The sequence below is a fragment of the Podarcis filfolensis genome (assembly GCF_964270895.1).
Source record: "Podarcis filfolensis genome assembly, chromosome: 15".
NCBI lineage: Eukaryota > Metazoa > Chordata > Lepidosauria > Squamata > Lacertidae > Podarcis > Podarcis filfolensis.
In genome coordinates this window covers 26,045,702-26,064,202 of record NC_139618.1, presented here as the reverse complement: position 1 = coordinate 26,064,202, position 18,501 = coordinate 26,045,702, and the positions used below count along the sequence as shown (strand labels likewise).

At 43.4% G+C, this 18,501-nt stretch overlaps 1 protein-coding gene across 12 annotated transcripts in view; it reads right to left on the bottom strand.

Moving 5' to 3' along the window:
• The window catches only part of NCAM1 (neural cell adhesion molecule 1), a 230,002-nt gene that overhangs the window by 24,305 nt on the left and 187,196 nt on the right, over positions 1 to 18,501 (bottom strand). For all 12 annotated transcript variants that reach the window (XM_083588383.1, XM_083588379.1, XM_083588385.1 and 9 more), the window contains one exon: positions 2,261 to 2,385. In XM_083588383.1, coding sequence (XP_083444509.1) covers positions 2,261 to 2,385 — 125 coding nt within the window. The remainder of the gene's footprint in view (positions 1 to 2,260; positions 2,386 to 18,501) is intronic.

Below are 18,501 nucleotides of genomic sequence, written 5' to 3'. Positions count from 1 at the left end.
ATAAAATTGTGCTGAAATTTTCACAGGTGGTGTGCTGGGTTTGTCTTGTGCTTACCTCCCTTTTGAGGTGGCAGAGGAGTTTTGTGGGTCCCCTTTCTTTCAGTCACTGCTCTGGGGGTCTGCCCCCCCGGGTACCCCCTCAGGCACCCCTCGGGTATCTATACATTCTGAAAACCCACAACGTTCTTGGCGGGGTTCTCCTGTAAGCACAGGAAAATGGGGAGACATCTCCCCATCCCATGTATCATGAACCACTGGCAGTCAAGGAGGCTACAGAACACTGGAGAAATGTTTAATTGGAAGAAGAAGAAAAAACACCACCTTAAGCCACTTTGAAAAGACAAGGTAAGCTCAACCCTGCACTCACTGAAAGCCCGCTGCACTCACGGAGGTGCAATGGTGGGATGCTTGCCAGCAGGAAGATCCAAAATGATCCAAAGCTGGGGAGGAGGTGGGGTTGAGCCTGACTGAGGTTCGGCTGGATCCAAAGCCAGTCTCACTGCTGGCAGGTGACTCTATCAGGCTTGACCTGGACCTGATTGCTGTGTCATATTGCAGCTGGTGCAGGGATCAGGCCTGGTCATCCTGCCTCTCCCCCACCACACAGAAAAATATAAACATAAATACATTAGACAGTAAACAGAGTTGTACAACACATACCAACAACCCGCTTATGTCATGGGCTGGTTGGACATAGAGGTATAATGGGAGGACCCAGCTGGGGAACCACCAAGGGAAGAAGGCTCAGAGCCTGGGGTGAGACAACAATGGGTGGTCAGAGGGAGAAGACTGGGAAGAGGTAACAAGGCTTAGTGAGCTGAGAGCTGGTGGCAGAGAGAAGTCCAGAATCAGAGGCAGAAACTGAAGCAGGAGGGTGGTAGGAGAGAGGCTAAGACAGGCATAGGCAAACTGAGCCCTCCAGATGTTTTGAGACTACAGTTCCCATCATCCCTGACCGCTGGTCCTGTTAGCTAGGGATGATGGGATTTGTAGTTCCAAAACATCTGGAGGACTGAGTTTGCCTATGCCTGGGCTAAGAGATAGAGACGAGTCAGGGCTGGTGCAGAGCCATGGGTGTCTCCTCCTGCTGCTGCAACAAGCTCCCTTCCCTGTTTGTCTCCCAGAACCAGAAGAGGCATGGAAAAGGGCAAAGGAGAGGTTGGCTGCACGCAGGTGCAGTCTCTGAGTGCTTGGGAAAAGCCCTGGAGAGGAGGGGACAGACAGCTGTGAGGAGGTGGGGAAGTTCAGTCTCAGCAACAGAGTTTCTCAGAGTAAGACCACCGGGAATGAGCTGCTGTGCTCATTGGGCCTGACACTCAACCAAGTCTTCAGAGATTGTGTTTCTGCTAATAAAAAGTTAAGCCCAGCTTTGAGCTGTGTGATTACTGTCACTCCTGTGATGCCATAACAGCAACAGAAAGCTTTGGCTACTTCCTCTTATAAAACACCTAATAAAAAACCCTTTAAAATATAAAATAACATAAAATTATGAATAACATACAGATACCATTATCAAAATGTTAAAAACAGGTGCATGTAATTGAATTATATGCCTGGCAGGCATGCTGAAATGAAACAGTTTTTAGCAGGCATATGCAATAGTATAGTGAGGGTGCCTGCCTAAAGTTAACAGGCAGGGAATTCCAAAACAAAGGTGCTGCTACACTGAAAGGTCAACTCTCCAAAGAATCCGAATAGACATTATATGGTCCTCGTAGAAGTGCAAGTAGTTCCCCAGATCAAAGCAGCCGATTAGGCACATATGGGGCAACCCTTCAAATAGCATGGTCCCAAGCTGTTAGAGGTAGCCAAATTGGTGCCTGGGCCCCCAAAATGGAGAGAGCTACAGCTCCCATCATCCCAGAAGATTGGCCACATTTGCTGGGTCTGATGGGATTTGTAGTCCACAACATCTGGAAGACACCATGTTGGCTAGGCCTTGGGTCAGAAGAACCAAGGAAATGACTTTTAATTGAATAAAGATGTGTCCTGGATTAGCTTAGAAGCAAGATTTTTGTTCTAAAACAATGCTGTTTTTAACACAAGTATTTCTAAAGACTGCAGGTAGTAAGTGCCTCCTAAGACACATGTGTGTGTCATCTAAAAGCAAAAGGCTGCTTCAGAACGATATGCAAACTTATACAAATTCAGATTGACTGAAGTCATAGTGAATGAAAAATGTTTTTAATCACTTGACAGCCCAGGAAACAATTCATAAAACACTACACAGAGCTTGCCCAGATGCCAGTGTCTTACTTACAACTCTGTATTTGATGAGATAGTGCCGAATGGGGGAGCCTCCATCATCTTGCTTGATGAGATTCACTTTAAAGGAGTTTCCATCTTCTCCCATCTGGCCTTCCAGCTTGGGTGCGCTGGGCTCACCTGCAAAAAAATGGTACATTTCACATTTAACATCCTGTCAAGGATAAATGATTGGCTCAACTAACTACTGAAAGCATAAATGAAATCCCACAAGCATGAAATTCAAAATGGTTGCAGCTGTACAGCACACATTTCTTGTGTTCCTTCTGGGAGGACTTGCAGATTCAGAGTGCAGAATGCCAAACGTCTAAGTACTAACATGCTTAAATGCTTTCAACGAGGATTCTATATAGATTTGGAACCTATGGGGAACTTATCCCAGATTCTTTGACTCTTTTGGAAGGCAGTCACAAGCAGTTAGGTAGCTACAGAACTGTCCTTCTTACCTAATTGCCATGATGGGCAGATCATTTAGCACTCCAATTGGCCTACTTAACCATCCTGGATTTTTTTCCAGCTTAGCTACCTCATCATTTAAACAGCCTTGTCTTCTATTGCTGTTTATTTATTTACACAATTTATGAATCACTTTCCCAGCTTCTATAAGCACAAGAAGTGATGTATGAAAATCCTATCTTGTACCCTAGATTGTAGCCATCCTTTGCTAGGATAACAACCTTTGCTAGGATAACTTTGCTAGGATGTACTCTGCAAAATAGAGAAGGTCCTAGCTGTTAATTTCAGTTTCCTTATTTCTCATTTTTCTAGTCTTCCGTTCAGTTTGCCACATAAGTTTGTAACTTTTTAAAAAAACAACAAAGGCCTCGTGCAAGTTCATCAGCATTTTAGTGCAAATTTCTAATATACACATTTCTGTATGCAATTTTGCTGAATATACATTTTACAACAGTTCCCCCTAATATAATGCATTATAAATGCTATTTTCACTAATATATGCATTATTACGCACCCTTTACCCTAGTATACACATTTTGTACACATTACTTAGCCAGAGAAGTGCATTGCAAAATCTGAAGATGTGAAAATTTTGAAGGATGCCTGTGCATTGCTTTTCATGTTGTTTTGGGAAGGTCATATTAGGTAGGTTTGCTTTTAAATGAGAATGAACCAAAGTCTCCCCATTCCTACTGCAAATTCTCTCTCCTTGACTGACTCTCCTGGATTGCTTCTTGCCCAAAGCTGCTTACTCATTAGAACTAACAAAAAGGAACAGAGCTACCTGACCCAACCAGGACTTGTTATCTGCCATGTTCTTAACAGTCGTGCTCTCTCTCCCCCTCTCATCTGAAGAAGTGTTGTATCTGAAGAAGTGTGCACGCACACCAAAGTTTATACCCAGAAAAACTTAGTTGGTTTCCAAGATGCCACTGGACAATTTTTTAATTTATTTCTACTGAGTCAGACCAACACGGCTACCTACCTGAACTCCTTTCATCCCAGAATTTCTTCTATTTGGTCTGTGACTTCTAGGCACAGGTTCAAGAGGGCTGGGGTTTTTTGACCTGCCACTTTCCCCAGGAAAACTTACTATTTACTCCTAAATCAGAGCAAACACCAATCCACAGAAAAGCTGATTGATGTTTGCTCCAATTCAGCTGTGAACAGCCTGCTTTCCCAGGGAAAGTGATGGGACAAAAAAAAAAAAACCCTCTTGGATCCATGCCTAGAAGCCATGGAACTGTGGATGAGCCTTTACAAACACACACACACACACACACACACACACACACACACACAAAAACACCCTTCAGCCTGTTGTCTTCTTTTGGCTTTACAATATGGGCTCATCTACACAACCAACAAATAATAAAACTAGACTTGATTATAACATGTGGGGGAAAGGATACGTCCCATAAGTTTGATTATATGAAGGCTACAAAAGTGAGCACACAGGCAATGAGATTCTGACAACTCCAAATATTTAGAAGAATGTCAGAAAGAAGGGCCAAGGGTTCCATCCTGCCCTCTGTTGCTGCTGCTGTTTTCTCCCTCTCACATCACACTAGAATTCAGAATCTTTCAATGAAGCCAATGAAAAACAGACTCAGGGCAGACAAAAAGCTATTGCTGTCATCTTCCGGCTTGCGACTTCCCACTAGGGCAGTTGGACTGGCACCGTGGGAAGCAAGATGCTGGGCTACATGGATCTTTGGCCTGATTCAGCAGAGTTGTTCTCAGGTTAAAAAGGCAAAACACAGTAAATTATCAAAAGGTAGCTTCAGTCTGGTTATAGTTATGGAGGGTCATTTTGATTAAGAATTAAGAGAAAGGTCTCCATGATCCAAAAACATTTCCCTTACATCATGGGTGTGGCCAAGTCAAAGAATGAAGGAGACTATGGAGCTCTCTATTCTAGAGTTGCTACTAAATGCCTTCCCCAGCTTAAGGTGTATTAGGGGATTTGGATGTCGGAAGATTGTCAAGGCAACAGGATTTTGATTAAAGCCTGGGAATTTCCTGGGGGCTCAGCACATCCCTAACATTCACTGCCTCTGAAAACAAATAAGCAGATGGCTTGGGCCCTCAAAGTACCATGTACCTAAAGGTGCAAAGTAGAAGGTGGTCATTTCTCTCCTGGTAACAAACAAACGTGATGCCAATATTTGCAGGTTTTGCACAGAAGGAAGCCAATAACAAGGCATGTATTGCCTTATATCATCTTTTGCCTTTAAAATGTCCTTGCCCTTCCTTCCTTCCTAACTTAAATATCCATGTTCTGGGGAGCACGGGCACTACAGCAGCAACAAATCAATCATGCTTCCATTAAGAGGCAAACGGCCTGAGCAAATGACAGGCACCTTCCCTTGGTTACTTCCAGTGCCCTTTCTCCCTCATTTCCCCTTAGTGCCATTCTTGCCACCTGTCATGCTGACTGTGCCACGGGGGAGGAGGGGGAGGAAGGTGAAATCCATAATTGACTGAGAGGCTCCCGCAATCCATCTTTTCTGTGAGAACTGATTTGTGCTCCCCCTTCTTTGGAAGGCAACTTGCTCTAACATGGATTTTGGTCCTTTGACAGCCACTGAGGGAGCAAATGACAGTAACAGAAGGGTGAGTGAATAGGCTGCTTTCTTTGGGTAGTGGTTATTGATCTGTTTCCCAGGAGGTGATGAACAATTAATCCTTTACCTGCTTAACAGGATCAAAGGCTTTGCCCTCAATAACCTTTCTTGGGATCTCAGAATTCACCCAGAGACTCTTTATAGATTAGGGTCCAGAGACTAGTTAACAAACTGGTACAGGACTAGGATGTAAATCCAGGCCGGTTTGAAGTTACTTTTGACATGGCTTGCACACAAAAACCTTTCAGGTGGATCATGTCTTTTGCCTTTCGTCAACTGCAGGACATCCTGCCAAGCATCTGACCCCAATGGCCAATACCCTACTGTTAGTTCCAAGAGTCTCGTATTTAAGTCAATGCCACAATAAGGTCCAACTGCTGAGAACAGATATATCTTCCACTAATTTGTATAGTCCTTCTTTGAAAGCTTAAGACAAATTCATGAAGGATAATCCTATTGAGACCAGTTTGGCATAGTATTCACTGGGAAGGCGGGAATTCTGTATTGATTTGCTATGGATGTTTGTATGTGATGCCAATAAAAGGTTTGATGATGATGAATACAGCCTCCATATTTAAAGGCAGAATACCTCTGAAGACCAAGACTTCCCAGAACTTCCTTTTCTGCTCTCCGTGGTATTTTCAGGGGAAAGAAGCATTTTGATTCTATTCAAAATGTGGGAACAGAACTTCCCTCATTCTCAATCTGAAGAAAATTCTACTGGCTGAGCAAGAAGGGGATCAACTGATGTAGTTATAACAAAGATGTTGCTGAGTTTTTGCTCAAGTGCAGAAAGCATAGTGCTCCTTGGATAAAGAGACTGCTTCATCTTCAGATGCAGGTTTGCTGATGGCGGAAAAAGTAAACAAGGACACTCAGGAAATTCCGGGGAACCACTGACAATAAGAAGTACTTCATTTCTACTACACTGCAGAACCAAAAGAAATAAAGAAAGGAAAAGTGGCCCAATAAATGTTTCTCTCTACCTGCCCCCACTCTAACAGCATACTAGCACTCAGCCAACGAAGCAGTCAGTATGTGGAGGAACTTAATCTATAAAACTATAATCTACCTATGAAACTCATTGAGACAGAATGCTGTGGTGGCCAATAGTGCAGGATCTTTAAAAAGGATTAAGAAAAATTCACAAGGTGAGGGCCTAGCAACATATTTAGGGGTAGATACTAGGAACCAAGATCTGACTGGTGAGTACTGGAGATGACTGAAGTTTGGTCTGATCCAGCGGGTCAATTAATGGGCTTTCACCTGACAAAGAAATTTGACAAATCAGTTTCACAGCAGCCCTGATGCTGTTTGTTTAGGGCAAGTGTGGAGACTTTTTCTTTCTTTTTTAATAAATGCAAAATGCCTTAGGACTATCTATAGCAGAGAGGTGGAACACTTTTGCTGGTTATAACTGCACCATTATTATTATTATTATTATTATTATTATTATTATTATTATTATTTTAAATAACTTTTGTCGTGTTTAATTTCTCACTAGCCAAACACGAAATCAGTCCTAACTCTGTAGAGACAGCTGAAGTCGAGAGAGAGAGAGAGAGAGAGAGAGAGAGAGAGAGAGAGAGAGAGAGAATTTCCTCCAGCATTAATGCATTCTGGAGCATAACCTAGCAAAAATGGTTTGATTAGGAAGTGTCCTAATTCATCCCTCAGGGTGCATGTGTGCATTCTTCAAAAAAAACAAGAAAGGTAAAAAAACAAAACACCCTGCTCTCCCCACCCCTCATTCCGATAATGATTGGCGAGCAGAAGCAGCAGTGAGGTCTTGTATGATTAAAGCTCTGGTGCTTTTAGTGAAGTGTGCCTTGTATATATTTCCAATTCCATTAGGGTGCCTTATCAGGAATAATGGGAAATAAATTACCGCTGTCAAAATAAATGAACAAAAAAAATTACTATGTGATGCATTCCCCCTAGTTCCTCTTATTATTCATGGCCCCAAGTGTAATCTGTACTGGGTCACGTCCAAACTCATAGGTTGGGCTTTCTCGGCACAGATGATGCCATGCCAGTCTTTGGGAACAATCTGACTGGAGAGCCCTTCACTTCAAAGGAGGCTGTGCAGGAAGGCTTCGAGGTTCCCTTTGGCTTTTTTACAGAGGCCACGCCTACAGACAGCTTGCCAAAATATCCAGCACACTTTTTGAACTCACTGCCACAAGATGCACTGGTAGCCACTAGCTTAAGGACTTTACATGTTACGTGTGGGCAGAGCATTATCTGCCAGCTTGTCTTTTTGCCCTGCAGGATCTACTGACACAAAGAGACCACTCAAGGCTCTTTCACAAATTACATTAAATGTGTGGAAGAGGGCAGAATCCATGGCCATGAGGCATTGATATTTCATGTGGGTGGGTGGTACAAAAATACATCCATAAAATTAAAATAGAGCTCACAATACATTAGTGCATCATCTAGAAACCTCTTGTTGCATAGGAACATTAAGAAGAGCTATGGTAGACTTCATTGAAAGATTTCACCTAGATTTAATCCTGTTTCTAGCAGTGGCCTGATGACACGCCTAGCTTGCTCAAGCTGTGAGTGCTAATTGTACTTCACGGAGGTTTCCTAATACACAGTGTATGGCTAATATTCTAGCTAATATTCTGAAATCTGTCGATCAAGAACTGGGGTTTTCTGGCCCTTGAAGTGTCCTTAGATTTCTGCCTCAAAAAATTATTTTCTAACTGAAAGGAACAAAGTGTGCTGACTACCTTGCTGGCCACCAACCCCATAGTCAATTAGGCCAGACACTATTCTGACTGCTGCTGCTGCTGCTGCTGCTGCTAATGAAGGCTGTAGGTTTTGCAAATCCCATTACAGCACAAAGCAATTCAGCAGTTACAGTGCTTGAAGACGAAGTTACATTGCAGCGCAAATTAAATGGGGACAAATGAGTTCTGACAGGCTGGGGGGAGGCAGTGTACCAGGTTACCTCTCCCGGGTGTCGTAAAAGCATTGAGATGATAGTGAAATAATTACCTTTCCCCCACAGCCCTTGCAGATTATGACTCTCCTGTCCCCTAAAGGCCATAAACGAGGAGGGATTTCCTGTGCGGAGCTGGGTAAATACTTGCCCATATTATGAATGTGGCACAGGCTACTGCCAAACTGGTTTTGTACACAGCTGACCTGTGGCAGCTGATGTGAAACCATCTGGGCACTGATGCAAGCTCAGTAGTAGCATTGCTTGCTCACCACTTGGAAGTGAGGCCAAACTTGCATCACTTGTCATGTGCTTCTGTCGTCTCCAAGAGATGCTCATGAGTTCTGGGATTCAGAGCTCTTTGCTCTATATCTCCAACGCCAGCAGCAGCAGCACATCTTTGTGAGGTTTCTACTACAAAAGAAGAGCTCAAGCATGTCTGCTGCTTCTCCCTCAACCCAGTTTCCTCTTTATGCCACCACACAGCACATTTGCCAGAATGTAACCCACCTTGTGGTGTCATTTCCCTGTAGCCTATTTATTGCAAAAAGGGTTTTCTGAGAAATTCTACGAGAGAGCTCTCAAAAGCCTGGATACACTCTCAGTGATTTTGGCTATGAAATTATCTTCTAAGATCGTAGGTTCTTTGCTGCTGTTTTAATTCCACAAGGGCTCTGTACAATGTATCGCAAGCCCCTTCCTCCTAGAAAACTGCTCAAAGCTTAGTAGCAGATGAAGCTGCCTTAGAATGAGTTAGAACATTAGTCCATCCATTCCAGGGACGGAACCTGGACCCTTCTCTGCATGCAAAGCATATGGGCCCTTCCCCCAGACAGACCTAGTGCCTCCAAAGGCATTTTAAAGAAACTGTAATGAACTGAAATTAGCATCACTCGAACTCAGAATCATCATAATGCAAAAGAGACACAATGTAGGTCTCTCCCATGCTCTATGGAATTGTGTTTCACAAACCACAGTGGGCTGTTAGAAGCCTAAAATTGTGCATTTGGGGTTAGAAACATGAACCTTAACCCGGGCTTGGCTATGCTTGGAGTAAAGGTAAAGGTAAAGGGTCCCCTGACCATTAGGTCCAGTCGTGACCGACTCTGGGGTTGCAGCGCTCATCTCGCTTTATTGGCCGAGGGAGCCGGCGTACAGCTTCCGGGTCATGTGGCCAGCAGGGCTAAGCCGCTTCTGGCGAACCAGAGCAGCGCACAGAAATGCCATTTACCTTCCCGCCGGAGCGGTACCTATTTATCTACTTGCACTTTGATGGGCTTTCGAACTGCTAGGTTGGCAGGAGCTGGGACCGAGCAACAGGAGCTCACCCCGTCGCAGGGTTTCAAACTGCCAATCTTCTGATCAGCAAGTCCTAGGCTCTTTGGTTTAACCCACAGCGCCACCCGCATCCCCATGCTTGGAGTAGACCCATTCAAATCTGGAACAGGTGTGTATCAACCATCTTCTTCAAACAAGAGCACTCAAGCATTCAGTAAACGTGTGAGCAGGGTTGCATCAGCTAGTTGCACCCCAAACACCGGCACAATACCCATGCTGTGAACAAGGGATGCAGACACAGCTACAATCTACAGCAGGGATGGGGAACCTGTGGGCCATTCTGGCTTATTTGTTTTTATTTACTGCCTTAAATACCGCCTTTCTGCCAAGGAACCCAAAGTGGTTCACAATTTTAAAATACTAAAATGAATAAATGGCATCAATATAGAGCAGCAGAGATCCTCTCTCACGCTGACTGAGGGCACCCTAGGCTTCATGGCTCTCCTTGTCTCTGTCTTAAGACACAGAGATCTCTAGCGCTCCTGACTCAACAGTTCTCTATAGGCTATAGGTGGTTCTGTTGGCGGGTAGTGGGTAGTGCTTGCTGGCTTGGACACCTCACATTCTTCAGTCACACCTAATGCACTGGCACAACCCTCTGGCTGCAGCCTCCCGGAAGTTATAGTTCAGGTGTTGTAGACTGCAACTCCCATCATCCCTTACTACTGGGCATGTTGGCTAGGGATGATGAGAATGGAAGTCCAACAACATGGGGTGTGTGTGGATAGGTTCCCCATCCATGTCCTAGAGCTCAGCGGAACTTACTTCTGCATAAATGCATGAAATGAGTTTGGATAATTCCATTTTACATTGTGAATAAGAACATGTTTTTTGTTAGTCATATATGCATGCCCATTTGTTACCCTGAAGGGACCTTACGGTCCCCAGCTGGAACATGCTCTCAATATAGCTAGCACTTATAAGTGAATAGTGTACACAACTAAGCTGAACTCATTTCAGAGTAGGAAGAAATGTGAGTGAGGGTGGATTCATGGCAGGAAATGTTTAGGCATCAATATAGCACGTGCATATTGTGTTTGGTGTTTTTAACCCAAAGCACACAATTTGGCCAGAATTTTTGGCTTAATCACATCACCAAGCTGTAAAAAGGAAAAAAAAAAAGATAATTATCCAGGCATAAACACTCATGTAGATTAGTACTATGATGCTTCAGCAAAAACAAATAACAGTTCACATGTTTAGTACATTAGTACAGGGGCTTGGCCAAAAAGGCTGCCCCACCCCCACACAATTTAGGTCAAGCTTTAAATAGTTCAAAAGTTTGGCTGAGCCTTAGTAAGAATATTCTGTCCAAACCAACCGATAATCTTAGCATAACTCTCAAGTGCCACTAGCTGAAGAGAAAAAGAAGTCTGGTTATTAAAAAGTTCATACAAAAGATCATGCTCAGAACATGCGCATGAAACTGAAAAGAGAAAGGAGCTGGGAAGCCAAGATGACAGCTGGGAGAGTAAAGGGAAGCCCATTTACACAGTGCCTTCAGAGTTTATTCTGTTGGCTGTTAACTTCTAGGAACACAAATGGATCCTGCAGTAGACTCTTGAGGTGTGAGGTACTTCTGTTCATAGTTCCAGACAGGCTGGGGCACTCTACCCCGAAGAGATGTGGTTGGCCTCTTCCTCCAACTTCAGGTGAGCTGTCAAGATTTTTAAAGTTATTTTTCCCACCTAGCTTTTAGGTTTGAAGCTTTTGTTCCCCCTATGAATCAAACTGTGGTTGTTCTACACTGCTCTTGGATTTAATATTTTTAAAACCGGTAGTATTATATTTCAGTTTTTTATTGTAAATTGCTTTGGGGACCCTCTTCTGGGAACCAAAAAGTGGTATATAGACAATCTTATAAATAAACAAATTGCTGTGGGTATTTTATGCTTTAGGATAATAAAATTAAGTGAATATTCAGGGTTGAAGTCAAAAGGCTTCCTTTTGTTGCAATGGCATGCAGTCAGCTAGGTACATTAGGACAGGCGATTAATCATTTGCTTTTATCTGAAACTGGATAGGAGACCATTTGTAGCTGTGACCTCAACAAATACATTTGTAGCTGTGACCTCAATGAATACAGCAGCAGCTGCATAAAATGTGGCGCAGCTGATGCAGATTCCCTCTGCCTACATGGCTGCCTTGTCAAAACTGGCAGAGGTGGATACTGGCTTTAGACTTCAAAAGAAATCCTGAAAGACTGCAGGAAAAGACAAACCATTTTTAGAGTAAGGACTTTAAGTGGTGTAGTGATTAGAGTGTTGGACTCAAATCAGGGAGATCTGGGTTCCAGTGCCCTTTTTGGGCCAGTCACTATTTCTAAGTCCAATCTAATTCACAGGGTTGCTATGAGAATAAAAAGGGGAGAATAGACTCTGCACTCCAACCTGAGATCTTTGGAGGGAGAGTGGTAAAAACAGATAATCAGAATCATTACATTTGGGACTTTGAACCTTGGTGAGTCCAACCTCAAAGCTCAAAGCAGGATCTGCAAGACAGGGTGCAACTTAAAAATGCTCATGAGAAGCGGTCATCCAGCATGTGTTTAACTGAGTATCTCCAGCAAACCTCCAGAGGCAGTCTGTCATTGTCAAGTAGGAACTTCCTTCTAACATATAGCTGAAATCTGCCTCCTTGCAATCTCCACACACTGATTCTAGTCATGTCTTCTGGAGCAACAGAAAATAAGTCTGCTCCAATTTCCATGTCTTCCTTGACCTTCTCTTCTTCAGACAAAACATACCCCAAAAAGGGTGGTGGTGAGTTTTTGGCAGTAAAATCAATTGCCTCCTTACTTCAGTTAAGTAAAAGTGGAAGGACTCCTCCACAAAATCAGCCTTCTGCAACCTGGTACATAGTTCATACTTGGCCATCTCCATCTCCAGCCTTGGCCATCTCCACTGAACGTGAACATCCTTTCCCCTTCTCATCTCTTGCCACCCAACTTCACCAATTCTTTCCCTTGGCCACTGTGTAAAATGGGTGAAAAATTGTGACAAAAATGTTTGCCACAGTTTCTAACCATTACTGGTGCCCATCACAAGTGGAGAGATACATGAGGTGGGAAAAGAAAAAGAAAGGGGGAGTGGGTTAAAGTTAATTCACAAATAAATGACACAGGTGTGTAGGGGGGGTGAAAGGTTGTGCAAAATCAAGATGGCTAGATGTTAGTTCCATGTGGATGTCGCCCAAACATCTGTGGAAGGAGAGGGAGAAAGGGCCAGTGGCTTGTCTCCATGCATGCAACATCTGATGGGTTACTGGGGTTAGTTTTCCTGGCTTACCCCTGCCTAAATGCTTCCCACAGTAAAGGGGAGGAAAAATCCAAGACGTGAGAGTCAAACAAGGTGAAATGCTCAACTCTTTGGTGGGTTTTCCAAATGATCTATCTCCTGGGAAGCACAAATGCAGGGGTTGTTCCTCTCTCCTTGAATGGTGCACATGGAGTGTTAAAAGTGAGATTGCAAGAATCGCTCTAGGAAATCCATTCCTTTGTTGCTGCCATCGGCTCTTACAGTGGAAGGAAAGTAAACATATTTCCTTATGTCGCAAGGGCCAAATCATTTGCTTCCAGATTATGGAGAAAACCACTAGGTGTATCTTCAATATGGCTTTAGTACTGGTGTGAAAGTCCCTTCCTGGCTTGCAAAATATGCTCAACTAGTAGAGAAGCAAGCGGAGCCCACAAGATGCCAGATGCCATGGCGTTATTTCTACTGCATGGATTATTATGTGCCAGGCAAAAAGCTTGTTGCTTGGTTTTGCCTATATGCGTCTGTGTGTGTGTGTATGTGCACACAGATAAACAATACATACGCGTAGAAAATCATCCTCTGAATTCTTTCCACAATGGGAATGAATTTCTAAGCAGTTTTTCCCCTCCGTCTTCTTATTTATGCTAATTGATTAAGGTGCTCTTAGGGGGGAAATTATGAACAACTGAATCCTATGGTCACATCCAAGACCCCTTGGATGCCTGGCCAGCACTAGAGATGATGCTTACTCAACACAGGGAAGCTGATTGCACTGTCAGACATGTCGGTCTGCAGTCTCCCTTCTCTCCATATTATGTCACGCTCTGCTTAAGCATAATGGGGGAAGGAGGTAAAAATGACCCTGGGTTGCAGTTTTGAAGCACAGTGCCTATATCTACTCTGTGGAACTGACTGGAGGCTTTGAATCAATGCAGCAACTCAGGGGAGTGTAACTGTGTGTCCAAGGTCTCCCACACAATAATAATAATAATAAATTTTATTTATATCCTGCCCTCCCCAGCCGAAGCCGGGCTCAGAGCGGCTAACAACAGTAAAACGATAAAACATTCTAAAATCATTTCATTATAAAATTAATTCCAATCAAATTAATGGCAACCATTGGGCTAGAAGTTCTGTGAAGATTGCCAAAGGAGGGAGTCAGGCTGCGCCCTGACCAAAGGCCTGGTGGAACAGCTCTGTCTTGCAGGCCCTGCGGAAAGATGTCAAGTCCCGCAGGGCCAGGGCCCTAGTCTCTTGTGACAGAGCGGGAGATTTATGTGGTAGGGGCAATTTAGCAAAGTGGCAGCATTAAGTACAATCTATCTACATCAAATCTATGTTCCTTGGTCTCCCAGTAGAGGCACCAGGCAAAACATTCCTCTTTACTCAGGCCTTTGGCCATTAAATAATGGCCATTAAATATGACCTGTTAAATGGGTGGTGGGTGGTGGATTATTCTATTCTATTCTTACGCTGTATTTTGTGTATTCTGTTTTTATTATTTTGCTGTGCAAATTATGTTCTTAATGTTGTGCACTACTCTGGGATCTTAGAGTAAAGGGCAGTATATAAAATGAATTAATAAAATAAAAATAAGCTTAGAAGTGCACTAAAAAGGTCACATGCAAAATAGGCTCTTTCCATCAATGGAAGCATATGATGCAGCCCAGCTTTCTGACTGCTGTGCTATCTTGCCAGCTCAGTAAAAGGACGGCATGATGGACTTTAGTTGGTTTTGCATGCAGAGAGAAGGTGTTGAACAAAGCTGTAAAAATAATAAAAGGTTATAGAAGAAAATTTCTGAGTAATGGAAATTTAGAAGTTCCTGAGCGGAAAGTGTATTTTTGGATATATATAAATATATATATATGTATATATATTGTCCTGTGCAGAACTTGTCAACCAATCAGAACAAAGCTGTGTTTTGTTGTTGTTTTAATTTTTACCTTCTGTTCACCAGCGTGGACGACATCAGCAGCACCATGCAAGCCACATGACAAAGTCACATGATACGCACGCACATGATTTGGTTGAAAGGAAAGTGGAGGAGGTCACATGAAAAATACAAAAAAAATTTAAAAACTGATGTAAACAATGGGCAAAAAGAATCAACAACATTCATAGATTAAATTAAAGTCTAAACAAAATTAAATTAGCCACTCCACTGAAACACTGGGGGAGACAGTAAAACAAAAAAAAACACCCACCAACCTGCAAACACAAGATTATTATCAAACAGGAGAAAACACTGAGTTACTACAGCAAGAGATCTGGTTGGTTAGGCAACACTGGGGGTTGCATATTAATTAATACTAAAGTCAAGAAGAGAAACAATATATATATATTGAGACAAGAGAAACCTTTCTCATAGAAATCAAACTGGCATCCATAACACCACTAAGGAGGAACACAAAATAGAAAGGAGGGAAAAGCAGTGTTATTTAGAAACAGCTCGCCCACATGAAGGAAGACTGTGGAAAGAAAAGTTAGCTTCTTGGATTTATTGCAAATGGAACTTGCTGTCTCCTATTGATGAAATCTCCTCCCTGTAGGGACAGAAAAGCAAAACAAGCAAACAAACAAACCCACCTACACATCTCTTGGTAAGGAGAGAGAGAAAACACAATTAAATTAGTCTTTGTCTGAGGAGCGCTGCCGTGGATACAGCCAGGTAAGGAGAGTAAGATAAATACAGGTTGCTTAGAAACACCACACGCTCAGATGAGGTCCATGTCTGCAGCACAGGCTGGCTGAGGACCAGCTGAAACAGCCAAATTAACACAGGAAGAGTCTGAGGGGGTTGAACAAAATCCTGAAGGGCGTGTGTGTGTCACATAACCATTTCACCACATGAGCAAGCTCACTGGTCAGTTCAGATCATATGGCAACCAAAAGATCTGGAATGCATTTGTTGTGCAAGCTGAACATCCTGGCTGATTTGCAAGCCAGCTGCGTAGTGAAACAGCTGCCTGAGTTCTTGGGCACTGTGATGAATTTGGCTTATATTCCCTCTCTCCTTGGGCGTAGCCAAGGGGGGGGCAGCTGCCCCATCAAGTAAAAAAATAGAAATACTTAACTAACTGACCTATCATGTTGGTTCTTGTCCCCCTAACAAAAGTCCTGCTCCCCAAACAAAAATCCTGGCTACGCCCATTCCCCTCTCTCTATCATGTTAATGCTTATTGATTCAGATGTATAGCATGCCTCTTTCTGAAGAATTGGGGCAGGCAACAGAAAGTAATACACTGAATTAAAGCTGTGAGATCATAGGTCCACCTAGGTCAGTACTGTCACTCTACACTGACTAGCAGAAGCTCTCCAAGGTACTCAACTAATGGTTCCTTGTGACGTGTGGGGAGCTATGGGGTTCTGTCCTGGGCCTGTTATAGTTCAACTTCTTTATAAACAACTTGGATGAAGCAATTGAGGGATTCTCATTCAAATTGTAGATGACACCAAACTGGGAGGGGTAGCTGATTCCACAGAAGACAGAATTGGGATTCAATATGACCTTAACTGATTGGAGAACTGGGCCCAAACTAACAAAATGAATTTCAATTGGGACAAATGTAAGGTTCGACACTTAGGCAGCAGTGACCAGCTGCATAAATATAAGGTGGGGGACACCTGGCTTACCAGTAGTACATGTGAAAAGGATCTAGGGGTCTTAGTAGACCACAAGCTTAAAATGAGTCAACAATGTGGTGCAGCAGCAAAAAAGTTAATGCTATTCTAAGCTGCATCAACAGAAGTATAGTGTGCAGGTCAAAGGAAATAATAGTACTGCTCTATTCTGCCTTGATCAGACCACACCTGGAGTACTGTGTCCAGTTCCGGACACAATTTAAGAAGGATATTGAGAAGCTGGAACATGTGCAAAAGAAGGACAACCAAGATGATCAGGGATCTGGAAACCAAGCATTATGAAGAATGGATGAGGGAATTAGTATGTTTAGCCTGGATAAGGGGAAAATGAGAGGAGATATGATAGACATCTTCAAATATCTAAAGGGCTGTCACATTCTGCAGGCATTCAAAAAGGTGATGTTCATAGGGCAGATGTTTAAAAACAAACACCAATCCAACTTGAGCTTTTGTAACACAAGCACTGTGTTTGAACAGGTTTGGTGGAAATGGAAATGTAGAAAACAGAGAAGCTGTTTAATGTCTTCTCACTCAACAGGACATTAGACATTGCTACTCAAGATGAGAAGCCATGTGCCTTCATAGAGATTTGGTATTATCTATAATCCATCACCTCTTTGCATTTCATTCTCTGTGAAATAGTAAAGGTAAAAAGGTAAAGGTAAAGGACCCCTGGATGGTTAAGTCCAGTCAAAGACAACTCTGGTGTTGTGGCGCTCATCTCACTTTCAGGCCGAGGGAGCCAGTGTTAGTCTGCAGACAGCTCTCCAGGTCATGTGGCCAGCATGACTAAACCGCTTCTGGCGCATGGAGGACCGTGACGAGTGCCAGAGTGCATGGAAATGCTGTTTACCTTCCCGCCACAGCAGTACCTATTTATCTACTTGCACTGGTATGCTTTCAAACTGCTTGGTTGGCAGAAGCTGGGACAGAGCAATGAACCGCTAAAGAAAAGAAAGAATGACACAAATTCAAGCAAGCTGTAGAAGGTCCACAAGGATTACCTTGAAAAAGGCCCTCACTCTTTCCTTTGTCTCTCTCTTTCGCCTAGCAATACTTTTTGAACTGGTCAAGGCTGTTTCTACTGCAAGGGGGTGGCCCCTTCAGCCGGCAGCTCATGGGTTCCTTATATTTCAAGGGGCTTCAACTCCTCAGGCTTTAGACATCCGAGTTTTAAATCTGAGGTGCCAAAATATCTTGGGCTAGTATTGAAAATGGCACTTGGCAGAATGGTGAGTATCCAATGTGCTTTGATTACATCACAGACGGAGGTCAAATGGGAATTTCTATACGGGTTCAGGCCTCTCTGATGGATGACCTTTACCAGGACAGAGACTTCTCTGTGACTTTCAATATCATTGACCATAGTATCTGGCTCTGTGGGAAGGGCACCAGGGACACTGTGCTACAGCAATTCCATTCCTACTTGCAGGATCACAACCAGGGATCGTTAGGAGAGTCCTCTTCAGGCTCATGGCAAGTATGTTATGAGATCCTGCAGGGCGCTATTAGTGCTACTCAACATCTATAACAAGCCATCTTGAATGGTCATTGGGAGTTCTGGGGCAAGCTACCTTCAGCGATCCAATGTCTGGATGAACCTCACCTGAATCCTAGGAAGACAAAGGCTTTGTGGGTTGATCATTTCTTGATCTGGAAGATGAATAAGCTGCTTGCCCTGATCACTACTTAACTTTCTTTGAATAAGCAGGTAAGTCATTTGGAAGGACTCCTGGAACCCTCTTCAACTTGAGGCAGTCTGGATGGCCTTGAGTGCTTTTTATCAGTTTCAACTGGTATGCCAACTGCAGCTTTTCCTAGATAAGGACAACCTGACCATAGTAGTCCATGAACTGGTAATGTCAGGACTGGATTACTGAAATGCCCTCTATTTGGGGCTGCCCCTGGGTCTAGACAGGAAGGCTAAGCTCTCACAGAATGCCGTGGCTAGACTGGTGATAGG